Source organism: Strigops habroptila, chromosome 20, assembly GCF_004027225.2.
Source record: "Strigops habroptila isolate Jane chromosome 20, bStrHab1.2.pri, whole genome shotgun sequence".
Taxonomy (NCBI): domain Eukaryota; kingdom Metazoa; phylum Chordata; class Aves; order Psittaciformes; family Psittacidae; genus Strigops; species Strigops habroptila.
In genome coordinates, this window is record NC_044296.2 from 4,612,933 (window position 1) to 4,630,422 (window position 17,490).

The 17,490-nt window shown below is 52.9% G+C and overlaps 1 protein-coding gene across 10 annotated transcripts in view; it reads left to right on the top strand.

Annotated features, from left to right (window-relative positions):
• Nucleotides 1-10,769: 10,769 nt before the first annotated feature.
• The window catches only part of PTPRS (protein tyrosine phosphatase receptor type S), a 98,138-nt gene continuing 91,417 nt past the window's right edge, over nt 10,770-17,490 (top strand). For all 10 annotated transcript variants that reach the window (XM_030509390.1, XM_030509394.1, XM_030509392.1 and 7 more), the window contains exon 1: nt 10,770-10,937. In XM_030509390.1, coding sequence (XP_030365250.1) covers nt 10,850-10,937 — 88 coding nt within the window. In that variant the 5' untranslated portion in view covers nt 10,770-10,849. The remainder of the gene's footprint in view (nt 10,938-17,490) is intronic.

The following is a 17,490-nucleotide window of genomic DNA, read 5'->3' on the forward strand; positions in this document are numbered from 1 at the left end:
TCCTGCAGCCTGCTGTAGAAGGGATATTATCAATCTCTGAATGCTTATAAATGTTTTAAGCCGTCTCTGATGCATCCCTGGTGTGGACGGGCTGTGGCTGGGTTGCTTTATCTTGTGTGGTAGCCCGGCAGGACCGCGCTCTGCAGCGGCTCGGAGCAGAAAGGCAGGAAAATCATATTTAAGAGGAGCGAGGCAGCGGGGTGAGATGAGGCTGTCAGGCAGGAGCTGCAGTACTGCGAGGATGAGCTTAGCTCCCAGTTCCTGCTTATTTAGCAGCCTCTTAATTCTGCATCTCATCCGGGAGGTGAGGATTGCAGCAGAGCCCTGCCTGGCCGAGCCGCTCGGCAGCATTCCGGGCTTGCAGCACTCAAGCGTGGCTGCACGCTGGTGTGTTCTGGGGGGCTTTCTTCAATACATTGAAGTAAGTCCTGGAGGCACCCGCTGGAGCTGGGGGCTCTCTACAAGGACATGGCAAGAGCCAGAGGCTCCCCTAGACAGGCAGGCCAGAATTAGAGAGAATGTGAGCACAGAGCATGGATGCGGCTTCGTGGCCCTGTTGCTGACCTTGAACAGCGCAGCCTAACACACTCAGGTCTGCTCTGGTGGCTGCTGGTCTGCAGGGCTCCACCAGCCCAAGCAGTGACCTAGCATCCTCCCAGCTTAGCTCTTCAATTCAGATGAAGTCATGGCAGCGAGTGATGGATGGGGTTTTTTTTCCTTTCTCTCCTTCTTTCTTAATCTCCCCTGGCTGGTGGGTCTGAGACACAGGATTCCTGCCAGAGCAAGGGAAGGGATTTGCTCATCTTCTGTCTTGCAAGCTCAAAACCAAATCCTCTTTATGGAGTTTAACCCCCTGTGTTGGCTGGCAGGGCTGGAGTGCCTGGCAAGGGAATGGAGAGGGGACAGATACTGAAGGAAAAGGCAGGTTGGACTAGAGAGCAGGACAGGAGCGACACCCCCTTGTCCTCAGTGCCCAAGGGATGAACTCTGCCTTGGAGTTGGGCTTGAGTGCTGTGTGCTTGATCCTGAGGTGGAAAAGCCATGTATGGAGGCATTGATGGGCCGGCTGGAGCCACATTGCCTGTGTGCCAGCTGGTGATGGGTCTTCATAGAATCATAGAATGGTTGGAAAGGACCTCAAGATCATCCAGTTCCAACCCCCTGCCATGGGCAGGGACGCCTCTCACTAGACCATGTCGCCCAAGGCCTTGTCACTTGAGCACTGCCAGGGATGGAGCATTCACCACTTCTCTGGGCAACCTGTGCCAGCGCCTCAGCACTCTCACACCCTTATATCTAACCTGAACTTCCCCTGTTTCAGTTTGAACCCATCACCCCTTGTCCCATCGCTACAGTCCCTGATGAAGAGCCCCTCTCCGGAGCGTCCGCAGTGTGCGGGGATGGTCCTCCCCTGCAGGGCTCCTGACAGGGAAGATAAGAACCTTGATTAGCTTTACTTGCTGGTCACTAAGCCGTGCTGGTGAAGCCAGCTCGACAGCGTGGACAAAGGCAGACAAGCCTCTTCATCCTTCTTACCGTGGCCCAGGATCCCCGTCCTCGGCTGCTGGGGGATTTGCTGGCGTGGTTTGTGCTGTTGGGAGCGCAGGGCAGCCAGGCTCACCCTCCTGTTCCTACCACTGCTTCCTAACTGGAGCACGACTGGACCTTTTTTCTGGGGGATGAGGAAACAAACCAGATCATCAGCTGCGCTGTTGCCACAATGATTTTCATTTACCACCAACTAGTAATTAGGTTCAACTTTGTGTGTTTGCTTCACTTACTTTTATTTCCTCTCACTTGTGTTGATGAAAGCGGGGTGTGTGCAGGTGCCTCCATCCTTGCACAGGGACTGCAGCTCTCCTGTGTTGTCTGCCAGCCTGGGTACCCAGGGACGTGCACACAAGTGGCCATGTCAAATACAGGCCATAGAAGGAAATATATTTCTTCTCTCTTTTGTTTCCCAAGGCTTTTTTGCCTGTGTGTGGGCTTGAGCTGCTCTAGCCCCTGGGCTTTAATTCTCTTCCAGAATGAGAAGGCACCTCTGTACCCTCTTGGCTATGCAGGACCCTAAACAGGATAAGCAGGGGGTTGAGTTTTCCTCTGTCTTAGTGTAAATTCAGACCAACTTCATGTTACGCAGCAGGAGCCTCTTGGGGTTCAGTGGGGCATAAGGGAGTGGGGCCTTTGCCTGGGTCTGTAGAGGTTGGTTGAGGTTCTCCAGGGTGTTGTGTTTGGAAGGAGGGTTGGGGTTTGGCCTGAGCTGTGCGTGTGTGTGGTTTGGGGATTGAGGGGTTATTTCTATCATAGTTCATGTTACTGAGGACTGGGTCTACCTGGAGAATAAAAGGAGTGATGCAAAACCTGGAGGAAGCTGGGGTGTCCGTGCGGGAAGCTGGTGGCAGAGGGGTGCTGCTCCTGTGCGCACCCGTGGTGAGCTCCGGTGGGAGCACCAGGGTGGTGCAGGTCCCGCATGCTCCGTGTCAGGTTCAGAGCACTGATGAAGATAACGAGTGGAGGCGATCGATCATCAATTGCCTATAATGAGAAGGTTGTTCTTGGTGACATCGTGCACCAGCACTCTGAGCTGGAACTGATAAAGTGCCCCATGTTCTTAATTAACTTGCCTCCATGTTTTTCTTCGTTCGATTTTTCATCTATTTTCTGACATCTGCTTGGGCTGAAGGCAGGGGGAAGACGCTTTGTTTGGACACAATCTCATTGCAGCAATAGGGGGGCAGGTTGCTGCAGTCCTGCACTGGAGCAGTGGGCCTCTGTGGGGCAGGGACTGGTCTCCCATGCTCCTGGCCCAGCTGCTGGGGCTGGAACCCAACCCTTTATCTCTGGGAGGGCGTTTGCACAAGACTTCTGGGTCACAACCGCCTAGTTTGTTAGAAAGCAGCTTAAGTCACCCTCGGAAGGCAGCAGAAAACTGCAGGAGCTGGAGGAAGGGCAGGCAGGTTTCTGTCAGCAGTTCTTGTGGTTCTGCTGGTTTTGCTCTTGCGAGGTGTGTGTATGTGAAAGTTCTTCCCTGTGAGGGTGCTGAGGCGCTGGCACAGGGTGCCCAGAGAAGCTGTGGCTGCCCCATCCCTGGCAGTGTTCAAGGCCAGGTTGGACACAGGGGCTTGGAGCAACCTGCTCTAGTGGAAGGTGTCCCTGCCCGTGGCAGGGGGTTGGAACTGGATGAGCCTTAAGGTCTCTCCCAACCCAAGCCAGGCTGGGGTTCTGTGAACTGCAGCCTGGTGCCTTTGCTGTAGGTCAGAAGCAGGCATGCATTCCTTTTCTTCAGAGTTGTTCAGGACTCCCTACCTGCTCCCAACATTTGTGCCCCCCCATTTAGAGCCCTACATCACCTTAGTTGGCAGCATGCCCTGTGTCCCAAAGCCCGGGGTGCTTTGGTGCTGGGCGTGCGCTCCTTTGCTGCCTTCTATTTCCCCACCAGTGTTGGGCATGTTGCATTAACCAGCGTCACCCCGCTGTGGGGTGCAGGTGCTTTGGGAGGGGATGTTGGTGGTTCTCTCTTTAGCATGATATGTTCTCCCAGAAGCTGGAGGTGATCCCTCTCTGCAGAGGATGCTGCGAGATGAGGCTGACAGATGATTATTTACCCAGCGCTGGCGGCACGCGCGTGGTGGGCGCGGAGACAAGATGCAGCCTGTGCCCCAAGGAACAGCCAGTGTGTCAGGCAGCAGAGCTGGGGCTAGTGATGAATGACTTCTGAAATAAATAAATAAAGCTCAAAGGCCTGGAAAAGAAAAAGAAAGAAACACAAAGTATTACCCTGAACCACAAGGAAATGTAGTCGTTGAGGACCGCTGGTGCTGTCAGGCGCGTGGTGCGGATCTGCGATGGGTTGTTGGTAGGTGCTGAAGCGTGGCGTGTGGTTTTGTTTGAGCGAGGGGAAAGGGATGAGGCGAAGGGGAACATACATAATCCTGGGGCAGATGCTTCCCTGCCTCGTGCCTTTGTGCATCTCAGAGGAGAGCCCAGCCCCTGCCCTGTGTGTAGAGGGAGAGGGGAAGCCACAGAGGAGAAGCCATGTCTCCAGCCCAGCGCTGCGCTGGGCCCAGGAGGATGCTCCTGGGATTTGTGGTCACTCCAATGTTGCCTCTGTCTCTCTGGCCATGCCGTGGAGCTGCCACCAGCACAGGCTTCCTGCCGTGCCTTCCCTGCAGCAGGTTGGTCCTTGGGGGTCCTCCCTGGGCTGCAGCCGCAGCACCCCACAGCACGGGTGGACTTGGGCTTCACAGAGGTGCAGCCCAGCCGCGGGCGCTGTGCTTCGGCCTCGTCCCTCACTGCCGGTCACCTCTGGCTCTGTCCCCTCTGTCCCTGTCCCCTGTCTGTGCCGTGCTGCACCTGCGAGCGCTTCCCGGGCTCTGCGGGAATACCAGGAATGCCGTGCAGGGAGTTAATTTCTCCTGGTGACTGGAACGCATCCCGGAGCTCTCCTGTCTCCTGCAGTGACCACGGCTTAGCCCTTGTCGTGCCATCATGCCCCTGGGCAAGGAGTAGCATCTCTTGCAACACCCCAAAATGCCCCTTGTGCCTGTTGCTTGGGAGCAGCACTGGGCACTTTGCACTCATGGAAGGACCAGAAATACTGCAGGAAGGAAGAAAAAGAGTGTGTATGTGTGTGTGTGCAAACACAGTGCAAGGCAGTGTCACTTCGTGCTCAGAGCACTGTCTTAGTGTTCAGCTGCTTCTGGTTTCCCACACTGTAAAAAGGGGTAATACTGTCATATTAAAGCACTTGGAGATCTGGGGATGAAAAGCAGCGTATAGGACCATGACAGCCCTGATCAAAGCTCTTTTTTTCTCCATCTGTGTTTGTTTCCCCATGGAAGATAATACTCTGACTCTTTCTTGTAAATATTATTTTAAGATCTAAGTAACTCCCTGCTAGATAAACAGTGGTGCTCAGCTCTGAAGCATCTCCACTGGCTGCTCTAATTGTGTTTGCCAGCACCGTGGCCTGCGTTGTGAAGTGGGTTGGAGAGTTGTGTTCAAGTGGAGAGGAGGAACTGCGTCCGGAGGGGAAGAGCCAGGCTTGGCAGTACTCCATGGGACACCCCATTCTTCAGGCAGGATCATCTTTTGAGACCAGTGTTTTCTGCCCAGCCCTTGGAGCTGGGCACCTAAAGCCACTGCTTAGTCTTGAGGTGAGCTTTGCTGCTGGGCAGGGGTGTATTTGGGTTCTCAAGGTGTATTGAAGCTGTGGGGAAGGTTGGTGCTGTGGGTGCATGGCAGCCCCATGAGCCATGGGGCTCCTCTGGACAGCAACATGCTCCCACATAGCCAGGAGGTCTCTGCTGAGATGAAGTGGCCCAGAAGGCAGAGTCATTCTGGGGGCTTTGGTGGCCTGAGGAGCATGGATGAAGCGGTGCAGGGGGGTCTGCAGGGCATTGGGAGCCTCTCTGTTGGGGGGCAGGATCTGGGGCAGTTCCAGCACTGGCTTTTGCTGGAACATTTTGCTTTGGTGGCTGGCAGGTCTGGTTTGGTTTTACTCTCCCCATAGCTAACCCTGGGAGCAGCACAGTGGTGCTGTTCCATGCAGATGGGGCTCTCCTGGCTAACCAGCATCTGGGGGCTTGTGGCTACTTTTCGAGCAGAGGCATCACCAGCATCTCCCTCTGCCCCGACACTGGCTTTCAGGTGCCTGATAGGGCACTGGCATGGCTGTGGGCTCTCCCCCCATTAAATAGGGCTTAGCTGGTCAGCACAGGAGTGGCTGGGGAGGAGGAAATGAGCCTTAGAAACAAGTACTTGGAAGCTCATGTCTTCATTGGATCAGCTCAGTTGGAAAAGACCTTTAAGATCACCAAGTCCAACCATTACCCCAGCACTGCCAAGGTGCTGCCACTAAACCACGTCACTCAGGGCCTCATCCACACGTTTTCCTCTGTTTCCCCAGGAAAAAAGGTTCATACTTGCCAGCAAAGCAGCTTGAGTGTGGGATGGCCCCCATGGGACGGCACTGCACATGGGCATCTCCTGGCTCCCCAGCACCCATGGGGAAGGTCCCTGGCTCCCGGTCCCTGCCCTGGTGGCGCTGGGTTTGCCCAGGGCAGGGTGTTAGATGGGAGCAAACAAGGAACGTGGGGTGGCAAATTGAAATTTCATCTCTGCCCTCCCCAAGGGAGGTGACAAATGAGCTCGTGGTTGTGCTAAAAGCTTTTCTTTCTTTCTATAAAGAGGTTGCCAGGAGGAAATGAAGCGACCCACTGACCTTTGTTAATACGCAGCACAAACTAAGCTGGTGCTGCTGGGAGGAAAAGGGACCTCAGCACAGCCCTCTGCCTGCGAGGTGTTTGCTTCGATTGATATGTCTAATGGGAGTCATTCTCCTGCAGCAGCTGCTGAAAATGAAGATGTTTAATCATCTGCTAGATCTGGGTGGAACTTTCTTGCAGGGAATTGCTTTAAAGTCACCCTTCTCCCTTTCGCAGGCAGCCGAAACAGAAGAGAAGCCCAAATGCTTCTGCGGTGAAATCGTTCTTCAAGTTGTTATATTCCAGTGAATCTGAAATGAAGGGATGGTCCCTCCCTCCTGGATTTATGGTTTTCTAAATGCAGAACAGACATTTCTATCGCTGGCTCCATGAGGGCTAAGAAAAAGCACCACGTGGCAACATGCCTGCATAGGGCTGACCCATCCCCACATCTGTAACTGCAGCATCTCCCACAGGCTCCTCTTTAAGCATTGAGGACCAAGCCAGCCAAACTGGTCTGTAGATTGGGCCCCCTCCTCCTGTATCCCCTCAGAGTGGCTTCGGGGAGTTGGGTGTCCAGCACCCTCTGAAATGGGAGTTGCTGGGAGGAAAATCTTCAAAAGCATCTTAGCGGCTTAAGTTAAGTCCCTTTGACTCTCAATGGAACTTAAGCTCTTAAGAAATGTAGGTGCTGCTGAGCATTTCCCCCCTTGTGCCTCGCACCCTTGGGTCCCTCGCTCCATCCTGGCTGCAGGAGCCGCAATGGGAAGCTGCTCCTTGCGAATGTTTCTCAGTTTTATTATTGTTAATAATAACTCTTGCAGATCCTGTGCTCAGCGCTTACGAGAGGCACACACGTACAGACTGAGAACTGGAGATTAGGGCCATGCACGGAATGAATGCCTTACAGGAGCTCTTTTACTGTAAGAATTAATCTTATTCCTGAAATGTGACCGTATCTAGCACAAATCTGACCCCACTGGGGGCCACGGCTTCGCTTAATTGCATTCTTTAGCAAGGATTGAGGTCTATTAGGTGGTTTGCTTATGTTGCAGGAGATCTTGTGCCAGAGAATTCAGAGAGGGTTTGAAAGTCTGTGGAGCAGTGCAGGAAAACGGCCATTGTCTTGACTTGTATGGTGCCAGGGGCTTGGCTGGGTGCTCAGCAGCCAGGCAGGAGTGATGCAGACCTGCTTCCAAGGGCACAGACAAGGTAAGCTGTGCACACAGAGGGGAAGAGGGTTTGGGATAGAGCCCTCGTGAGTTGAGCATTCCACAAAGCCATTCCCACTTGAATTCAGCACTCCAGGAGGGCAGGAGAGCCTTGCTGCGTGGTGGCCAAATGGGTTTCCACGTGTGGCACGTTCTATATTGTAGGCAGGAATTGTGCTGAGGATAAGGGTCTGTTTCCAGTCTCCCTGCTGGCAGGGTGCTGCCAGGAAAGCAGAGCAAACTCCTGTCCCGGTCTCTCCTGCTATCCATGGGGGATCCAGGTGGGTGCACATCTTGGTGTCCTGAAAATCCCATAGCCAGGGGGAGAGAGGCAGTGACGTACCTGCTCTGAAGGATGAGTTGCTGGATTGAAGTTGACATGTCCTAATATCTCTGCCAGCACTTTCTGTCTCCGTCAAGGGCTGGGAAGCACATTAGCACCGGAGCGGAAGTGTCACCCTCTGGCATCTCCTTCTCTAATCTTGGAGCTGTTGCTGTGTCCCCTTTACCAGACCTTCTCTATCGGAGCCCGTTATACAGCAGGAAAAGCTGTGCTAGATGTGGGAGAGCAGAGCTGCCAGGCTCCTCTCTTCAGAGGAGGTGGAACATCTCCCTGATGTGCCTGTGCTCAGCTCCAGCATTGGGGGTGTCATGGGGAGATGCTGCACGGGGCGGTGCCATCTCTTGGCTGCTCTGAGCTGTGGAAGGTCCCTGGTGCTGCATTTGGAGAGCAGATGAGGCTCAAGGAGGTGTTTGGTGGCATTTACTGGGACTGTGGCGGGGGGGATATTGCTCTGATAAAGAGAAACAAGAGCTTCTGCACTGCTGGCTGAGCCAGCCCTGGAAAGGGGTAACAGAGAGAACCGATGTGGTTGGGAGGATGCTCTCTCTGGCTCCAGCCCTGTCCCCCCTTCCAGACTCGCTGGTGGGAACTAGGAGCTGCATGGCTGGAGGAGGGAGAGCCAGCAAACAGCATCACGGTCCCATTTGTTGTGCTGGCATTGCCACCACATCCCCAGTTTAATTAACAGTTCCCATCACAGCTATTCAGAATGTTCCCAGTCTCTGCTTGCCTCCGACAACAACAAAAGAAACCCCAATGCGTTGTTCTGTGCCCTGGAACCCCGTGAACCCCGTGTTAAGTCTGGCTGGAGCCTTTGTGTTTCTCTGAGTGTGTCTAGAACAAACATTTGAAGAGATTCCTAGTGGTATAATCCCGATTTGGTCTCTTTTTTGTGACAGTATCAGTATTTCTGCTGGGTTTGCACAAGCCAGTGCCTAAGCACGATGGAGCTGGACTAACACAGAGCACACAGCAGAGGCTTTGTAAGCCTCAAAGTGCAAGTCCAAAGCTGCCACTGCAAAGTTGCTCTTTAGGGCCAAGTACCTATGAGGACTTCATGTTTATCCTGCCTTTGCTTTTCATTCTGTCCAGTCCAGCCTTGGAGAGTTAACAGGACACAAAAAGATTACAGTGCCCCTTCACACTGCCTGTCCCGACGGTCTCTTACCCTGATGTGTATCAGAAAGCTTAAGCTACCTCTCTATCCCCTTAGTGCTTTGAAAGCCTTTGATCCTGTACAATATCTCCTACCTGGCTCTTCTCCAAAAGGTGATAAACCCCGGGTTTGATTTTTAATTGGGGTAACTGATAGCAGGAAGGAATCTGTACACATCTGAGAGCATCCTTCACACCACTGCGGCCCATTGTTCTGGTGCTCAGTGTCTGTCTGATGGAGGAACCTCTTCAGCTGCTGACCCTATGAGGAGGTTGTGGCCCTTCTGGGGCAAAGCTCCCCTCTGTCACTGAAGGATGAAGCGTTTGCCAGTATTGACACACAGGACTGGGGTAGCTGCTAAGAATACAGCTCCCTTAATGCCATTCCAGCTTTGCAAAGGGATCAGGATAAAGCTGCAAGCAGGCAGCTCTGTTGGGAGCCAGGCATTGTCTCCATGGGAATGTGCCAGCAGGGCAAGGGGAGCAGGATGGGGCTGAGCTTGTCACTGCCATGCTGATACGCTGCTGCATCCATGTTCTGCCACAGCCAGGGCAGAGGCATCAGGAGAAAACCTCTCCTGCATCCTCTGGAGGTTGTGTTTGCTTGCTGTGCCATCAGGATCAACTGTGGTACCTCCTGCTCCAGGTTTTAGCTCTGCCAGTTCTGTGTTAGCTCAGTAATGTGGTTCCTTTGTATGTGGGGAAACTGAGGCACCAAGCAGCGTAGGGACTCTGGGACATGCAGGAGAGCTGCTGTGATCCCAGCTGTGGTAGGGATCCCGGGAGACTCGTCAGCATGCATTTGCCTTCCAGGAGGGGCTCTGGGACGCCAACGCTGATGCCAGGGCTGAGGGTCAGGCTGGGTGGATGGGGTGATGAGAGCTGCACAGCACAGACCCTGCCCAGGCAGGGAAGCAGTCCCTCAGCACAGCTCCTCAGCAAGCATCAGGGGACATGGGAGACATCTCCTGCTGCTTCTTCCCTCTTCTGGGGGGGGGGATATTTTCCATCCCGCCTGGGTTTCTCGTGTGCCAGGTTTGTGGTTTTCTTTGCCTGCCCTGTGCTTATGTGGAAGAATTGCCCTTTCAGGAGGTGCCTGGGCCCTGTCGGCTCAGATCCCTTCACACCTCACTGCTCCTTTCTCCCTTGTTGGGGGGGAGAGAGGCCGATGGGTGTTCAACCTTAAACAGGACGGGCTCTGGCAGGTGGTGCCTCCTCACTGCGCTTCTCCTCCTTGCGCCGTTCCCTCCCTTTGTGAGAGTGTGAGCATGGGAATTCAGCAGTTCCTGCTGGGCAGGGAGGCTGGAGCAGGCTGCCCCCGGGCCCCCGCCAGGCCTCTTGGCAACGGAGCTGCCTGAGGCATAGCTCAGTAACGCGGTTCCTCTGTGTGTGGCAGGTGGGGAAGCTGAGGCACCGAGCAGGGTGGAGACTCTGGGACATGCAGAATAGCTGCTGTAATCCCAGCTATGGGACCAGTCCCAGACTAGTTTGTGCTGGAAAGGACCCAAAGCTCCTTCAGTTCCAACCCCCTGCCACGGGCAGGGACACCTTCCACTAGAGCAGGTTGCTCCAAGCCCCTGTGTCCAATCTGGCCTTGAACACTGCCAGGGATGGGGCAGCCACAGCTTCTCTGGGCACCCTGTGCCAGCGCCTCAGCACCCTCACAGGGAAGAGCTTCTGCCTTATATGTGACCCGAGTCCTTTGTGGTATCAAGGCGAAGGGCTGCCTGGGCTCCCCCCACAGCAAGTGCGCTCTCAAGACCCCGCTGCCTCTCTGGGCTCCGTTTGGGTGTCCCTTCTCTCTGGATGCTGCTTCCCTCCTTCCTCCCTCTGAGTGTCTTTGTGCATCCGCAGGTGCTGACAGCGCTGGGGAGACGCTGCGAGTCCTGCTGACCCGGAGCCTTCCCGGCTGGGGCTGAAGGCCGCTGCAGAGGATGAGGATCCTTCCCAGCCCTGGGATGTCTTCGCTGGTCTCCCTCGTGAACCTCCTGTCTGTGCTGCTGATAGGCTGCGTAGCTGAAAGTAAGTTACTCTGCTGTTCCTCTGCTTTGAATCAGCCAGCTCTGAATCTTAGGTTGCCCCTAAAACTGCCAAAGAACTGGAGAGAAGGGAAGTGCCTGACATCTCCTGATGGAGCCTTCCTTCCCCTTCTCCCAGCCCCATCTCCACCCAGCTCGCCTATATTGTCCTCTCCTGCTCTTGCCTTTCAGGCATGTCAGACACTAGTGACTGTTGTCATGTTACTTGCCGGGGATAGATTCAAAACAGCATCCGAAGAAAGAATATGATGTTTCTCCTTCCCCTGAGTGAACCAAGTCCAGTTTAACACAGTTTCAGATTTGCTGCCTTTCAATTCTTGCTTTAAAAAATGAAAAGGGGAAACAAAAAAAAAAACCCAAGTGAAAATCTTCAGCGACTTGAATGTAATGTTCCTCCGACATGAAGGCTGATCACTTGGGATCAGTGGGGAATAGACTCTTCCAAGCTGATTGAATTAGGACTTTTTTTCCTCCCCACAAAGCTGCTTGGAGCTGGTGAGAGGGCTGCTCTGCTCAGCGCAGCCCGTGACAGCGTTTAACGTAATCGCTTCAGTATCAGGTTTATTACCGTGAGCAGCTCCTGCTCTTGCTGGGAGATGTGTTCTGACCAGTGCTACCAGTGCTTTGTCTCTCTGGGCAGTAGGCGAGCGGGGATACGTTTGCCGTTGCCTCACTGCTGAGGTTGGTTTGGTTCATGCTTAGCCCCTCTTTGCAGGGAGGCACGTTCATGTGCAGAAAGAGAATGTTTCCTTTTGCTCTTGGATGGTTCACTCTAGGGCCGCTTTTTTGGTGTGTAGCTGTGGGTCAGGCTGTACCTCAGATGGTGCCATTGGTGTTCATAAAGACATACGCAAGCTTCAGTTTGAGCTACTCCTGTGTTGAGTAGCAGGAACAGTGCGGTGTTTGGCAGCAAGGAGCCTGGCACGAGCCTTTTGCCCAAGTATTTATCCAGGATGTTGCAGCCAGTGCTCTTGTAGGTTCTTTATGAGCACCCAGGATACATGGTTAAGGCTGTGAGCACCTAGGGTAGATGGTCAAGCTAGCTGCTGTGTTCCACCTGGGCCCAGTTGGAACGAGTGGCCTTGTTGGCTTGTGAAGGTGGGCACTGGTGGTAGGTAGCCTGCTACCTGCACTGGCTCCTCCAAAAGCAGGAGGCTGCAAAGCAGAGATCTCCATTCCTGGCTCTTGATGAAGTAGAGGGGATACTTAAGGTGGAAAACCCCATGTCAGGGCTCCAGGGTCCCATTCGTGCCACTGGTTTGCTGTAACACTAGTAGCTAAACCGCTTTGTCCTCTTGTTTTCTAAGCAAGCAGTACAGCTTTGCAGGCACAGATGGAGTGCGTGTGTGTGTGCAAGTGCCTCTCTGTGTAAGCAGGACCCTGAGTCATGTACTGCAATGGCTGCATGCTTGTGAAAACTGGGGTCCTTTTAAGTGTACATAAGCCCTGGGTGCTCACTGCTGGGAGTGGGCGCTCTGCAGGATCAAGGCTGCTCAAAATCATGGCTCTGGGGCTTCAGTTTTCCCGTGGGTTTGGTTTTGCTGGGAAGGAATGAGCGTCTTGCCTGTCCTTGTCTTCTGTGGGGTGAGATCTCAGAGGTTCCAGCAGAGCCAGGAGATCTCACATGCTGTCTGACTGCTACGAAGCACTTCTGGTGGAAACCTGTCCTGAGGAAGGGCTGATGCTGATCACACACAGAAGGCACCAATTGTGTGGCCCAAGCCCTGCTGAAATCTGTCACTGCTCAGCAGACACCTTGCTGCTAGCAGCCAAGTTTCTCTCTTCTGTAGTTCTGCAGTGTCCTTGGATCCTGAATGGGGAGGTTTTGTGCTTTTTTAACTCCTTCTGCTCACAGATGTACATAGGGAACATTGCAAGTTGCAGGACACGGTGTCTGAGGTGGGGCTGCTCGTACCTGCTTGAGGTGCAACTGAAGTTGGGCCAGACATTGTCTCTTCTCCTAACCTGTAGAGCACATCAGCACCTCCCTGACCTGTATGCCATGGAGATGCCAGTTGTTGGAATTGCTCCGTGCCTGCTGCTGCTGCTGAGTTGGTAGCTCCTGATTTTGGAGGGGCAGCTGAATTCCGCCTGGAGAGGCCTGGTCTGTGCCAGGCCAGTCAGGAGCATCCGAGCCGGTCTGCAATGCTCCCCACTGAGGCATGCAAACAGCAAACAGCTTTGTCTGTCACAACTGCAGAGGCTGTGTGAGGAGCTGTCACTCTGTTCTGACAGTGTCCTCTCCCATCAGATGGCCCTGGGCTCTGCCACACTGCCTCTCGTGTAATCCCTTGGCTGGCTTCCATTTGGCTGGCGCTTGCCGTGGCGCTGACCCGATTTCCTGCCCTAATTCACCAGAAGGGCTGCCAAGGCCTTGCAGCCCCCAGGGGCTGTGCAAGCCCAACATCCCAGGTAGGAAAGCCCTGGGACTCTCCTGGGAAGCTCTTGGGAGGGCAGCACCTTCCCAGCTTCGCAGGGGAACGGCTCCCCTTGCAGCAAAACATGGGGCTGAAAGCTGGAACTTGCCTCCTCTTCCAGTGCAGCGCTGGAGGAGCTGTGGCCTCTGCAATCAAAGGGCCATTAAAATACTTCCCTTGTTTCCTAGGCTAATTGATCTCAGTCAGTGATTTAAATCTTTCCATGGCAGGAACATTCTATTTAAAGGAAACTGCCATTTAAATTAAAAACCCAAAGCACCACAGCACTTTCTGCCTGCTGTTCTTCCTTGGGAAGCTGACGAGGATAATCATTGGAAGGTATAAAGCAGACCTGTTTCTTCTCTTTTTCTTCAGTTGTATATGGACACGTTCTTTGTTTCTTCTGTATGGTCAAGGGCAGCCATAGCCCTGGAAATTGCTCCCTCCATGATTATTTTCAATGGTCTCTCATTAACTGGAATGTATTATTTTGTTAAGGATTCAGCTGGTTGTACGAGCAGCATTAATCAGCATTGCTGCAGTGAGTTAGGGGAGACCTTCCCCAAGAGCTGTGCCCAGATGTGCTGCACAGCCAGAGGCAGGACTTGTGCCCCTTAGAGCTGGTAGAAAACCCAACAGCATGGACAGATAAGGTGTGGGTATGGGACTGGGGAAGGGAATAGTTTCCCAAATGGCTGATGTACGTGGGCACAGAACCAAGCCTTGTTTTTCCCAGTCAAACCCAACCTGAGTCATGAAACCTCTGCAGTGAGCACCTTGAAACATCTCATTTTGAGCGTAGGCAAAATCAGTCTCATCTCAGTGGCTGGTGCTGGATGGGATGTTTCCTGCCAGCACTGTGCAAAGTGCATTTGGCTGGGCCTTAGGGCAGTGGTCAGGTACTCCTGCCCTCCTCTGCTACCCAAAGGAGCAACGTACCCACTCTTAAGTGCTCCTCAGTTGCAGATAAAAAGCTCCTTACTGTATAGAAATGTGGTGGTTTTGATAACTGAAATCAGCATGCTCACTGTTTTCAAGTGGTTTTTTCCCATTGATTAAACCTTTGCATTTTACAATAGTGCTTTGCTAATTGGTACTTTGCATACGCAGGAGGCTGGTGTGTGGCTCTCTCCACCCCAGCAAAGATTTAATAGCAGATGCAGTAGCAAACATTAGTTATTACTTAGGTTTCCTTCCTTTTATAAATGACATTACAGAACGCTTACTAGCACACTCCGGAGTATTACCATAAATAATTAAATCTAAATTGCAGTTGACAAAATAAAAGAATAAAGCCCCTTTGATGACGCATTACCCTGGCTCGCTTCCCTTTTCATTGCCCTTGTTCCACTGGTAATTTGCAGAACACAGTCATTCATGCTGGGCCCATGTGTGCGGGGGGCTCTCGTGCTCCCGGAGCTGCAGAGCATCCGTGGAGGCTGGCAGCAGATGGCAGCAGGGGCTGCACCACGCGTGTGGGGCTGGTGGAGAGGGTGGAAAACGCGTGTGGTGGGTTGGGAGAGGTGCTCGTGCAGGTCATAATCATAGAATCACAGGATGGTTTGTGTTGGAAAGGACCTTAAGATCATCCAGTTCTAACCCCCTGCCATGGGCAGGGACACCTCACACTAAACCATGTCACCCAAGACTCCATCCAACCTGGCCTTGAACACTGCCAGGGATGGAGCAACCACCACTTCTTTGGGCACCCTGTGCCAGCGCCTCAGCACCCTCACAGGGAAGAACTTCTGCCTCAGATCTAACCTGAACTTCCCCTGTTTCAGTTTGAACCCATCACCCCTTGTCCTATCACTACAGTCCCTGATGAAGAGTCCCTCTCCAGCATCCTTGTAGCCCTCTTCAGACACTGGAAGCTGCTCTGAGGTCTCCACGCAGCTTCTCTTCTCCAGGCTGAACAGCCCCAATGTTCTCAGCCTGTCTCCATGTTCAGGCTGATGAAGCAGCACTGTGCTTCAGGAGCTGGTGCAACGAAGAAAGGTGTGTGGAACGTGTGTGCTCCATGGCATGTGATGTAGGAGCTGGTGGCTGGCTGCAGGCTTGTCTCGCTGAGATCCAGATCACAGCAACTTAGAGATGGATCTGGCTCCTCTCTGCTGAATGGTCCCTCCCATGCTTTTATCCACAGAGGATTAGCCTCCGCAACAGAGCTCACAGCTTTTAGCTCTGGAGGTCCTGGCTTTGATCTGTTGTTGGCCAAGACAGCAGTTGACAGATAAGATGGCTGTAAAAATCAAGGAGGCTCCATCTTAGACGTGTTAAGACGACATCAATGGGAAGTGAATCTTTCTGCACTGTGGGAGAAAGCTGCTCCATTTACAAGTGTTTGAGACTGGTATGTGACAACGCAACAGCACTGACCCACGAGAAGGAAGATGTTGAAATGAGGCTGAATTGCCCCGCAAGCAACTCAGGTACATGACAGTGTGCCTGCTGCGGGTGAGGAGCTGGGGGGATACTGCAGAAAGGCTTTTTTCCCATGGGTATGGGCTGAAGGGGTTGCAGAAGTTAAGGTGGGGACATCTAGGAAGTTGTGTGGTCAGTTGGTAGGTGGTGGATTTTCTACTTCATGTTGCACATTGTTCCTTCAGTGAGTAGGGTCTTCATGGTATGCAAGAGAAGGCAGCATCTGAATTGCAGCCTCCTAGAAGGCAGAGATCCCTGCTTCCTTCCCGAATGCTCTTGCTGCTTGTGTTCCCTAGGTACCGGTTGCCTTTGTAGGCAAGGAGATGCCTTGCTGTCCTTGTTTCTGAATTGCCCTTTCCTTTGCTGCCTTCTCCATCTGCCAGCTGCCACCCAGGCTGTGGTTGCTGAGGGTTCTGGACTAGTTGTCATCCCACTCAAGGACACTGAATTAAGCTTCTGTGTCACCTTGTTTAAGTGCCTGATTAAATTAAACCTTCGCTGCTTGGATTGAGTGATGTAGCTCTTTGGCTCTTCTCTGTTTGCCTTCTATAGGAACTGGAGAGGAAATAAGTCATCTTTTGAAAGAGCTTCCTTGGGGGCAGGAGATGCTGTCACCTCCCGGGTCTCAGCTGTGCCCCACACTACAAATGCTTATTAGATTAATGTCTGCTGAGGAGCACCTGGGGACAGCAGCATCTGCGGGTGCTTGGGACCCAGTCATGGGTGTCTCCTGGTAAAGGATCTTTTCCCAGCCAGAGGTTCTTGCTGCTCAGCTTCATTAGATGGTTAAGTTAGGGGAAAAGAGCATCTGTTTGTTGTGTAAACAAGCGCCTTGTGTGGAAATGTCATCTACAGAGTATTTGTGAGAGAGAAAAAGTATGTCTTCACCATACCTGGATGCCAAAATTAGAGCTTTCACTCTGTGTCAGGCTTTACCAGGAAGCCAATACTTACGTCTTTGTGACTTTCCCCTTTGGGTGTCCGTTTCACTCAGACAGTTCTTGCACTTGCTACCAGGAAGGACAAGATCTTCCTGGTTATCTCCCCAAAACCCTGGCGCACATCAGCTCTTCATCTGCTCGGCAAGGGCTGTGTGGTTGTGTCTTTTCAAGACCAGCTAGATAGGAATCTCCCAGGTCACTAAAGGGAATCTCTGAGGGTATTCCCACCCTTTCTGTGGCCTGGCAAGCCCAATATTATTCTTAGAAGGCAAGCAGAGTGCTTTTCAAGGCCGCCTGACCAGAGGAATGTCGTTCTTCAGTGTGTGTGGGATGGAATCTGGGCTCGAATTGGCCTGTGGGACACAATCTCTGAAGAACGGTTTTATTTACTCTGTGCCACTCTTCCCCTCCAGTCAAGGATGTTCTCTTGCAAGTCAATTGGTCCCAGTTCCCACCTTAGAAAGCTGTGATGTTCCCTGCACTGCAGCTGCCTTTAATTTGGGGGGATTGTTAAAGTTCATGAACACAGTCACGTTTTATGCCATCTGCTGCATGCAGAACCATCAGTGGGCTGCGCACTGAACGGGAGTCGGGAGCGTCCTTGCTCTGTGAGTGCACCTCTCAACCCTTCTGCCCTCCTTTTGCTTGCCTAGGTTTGCTTTTCTGAGCAAGGACTTCTCTTGCCATGTTGTTGTCCGGTGTAATTAGGCTCAGGCTCGGTTTGGGGTTCTCATACTGGAAACGCTAAACAGTC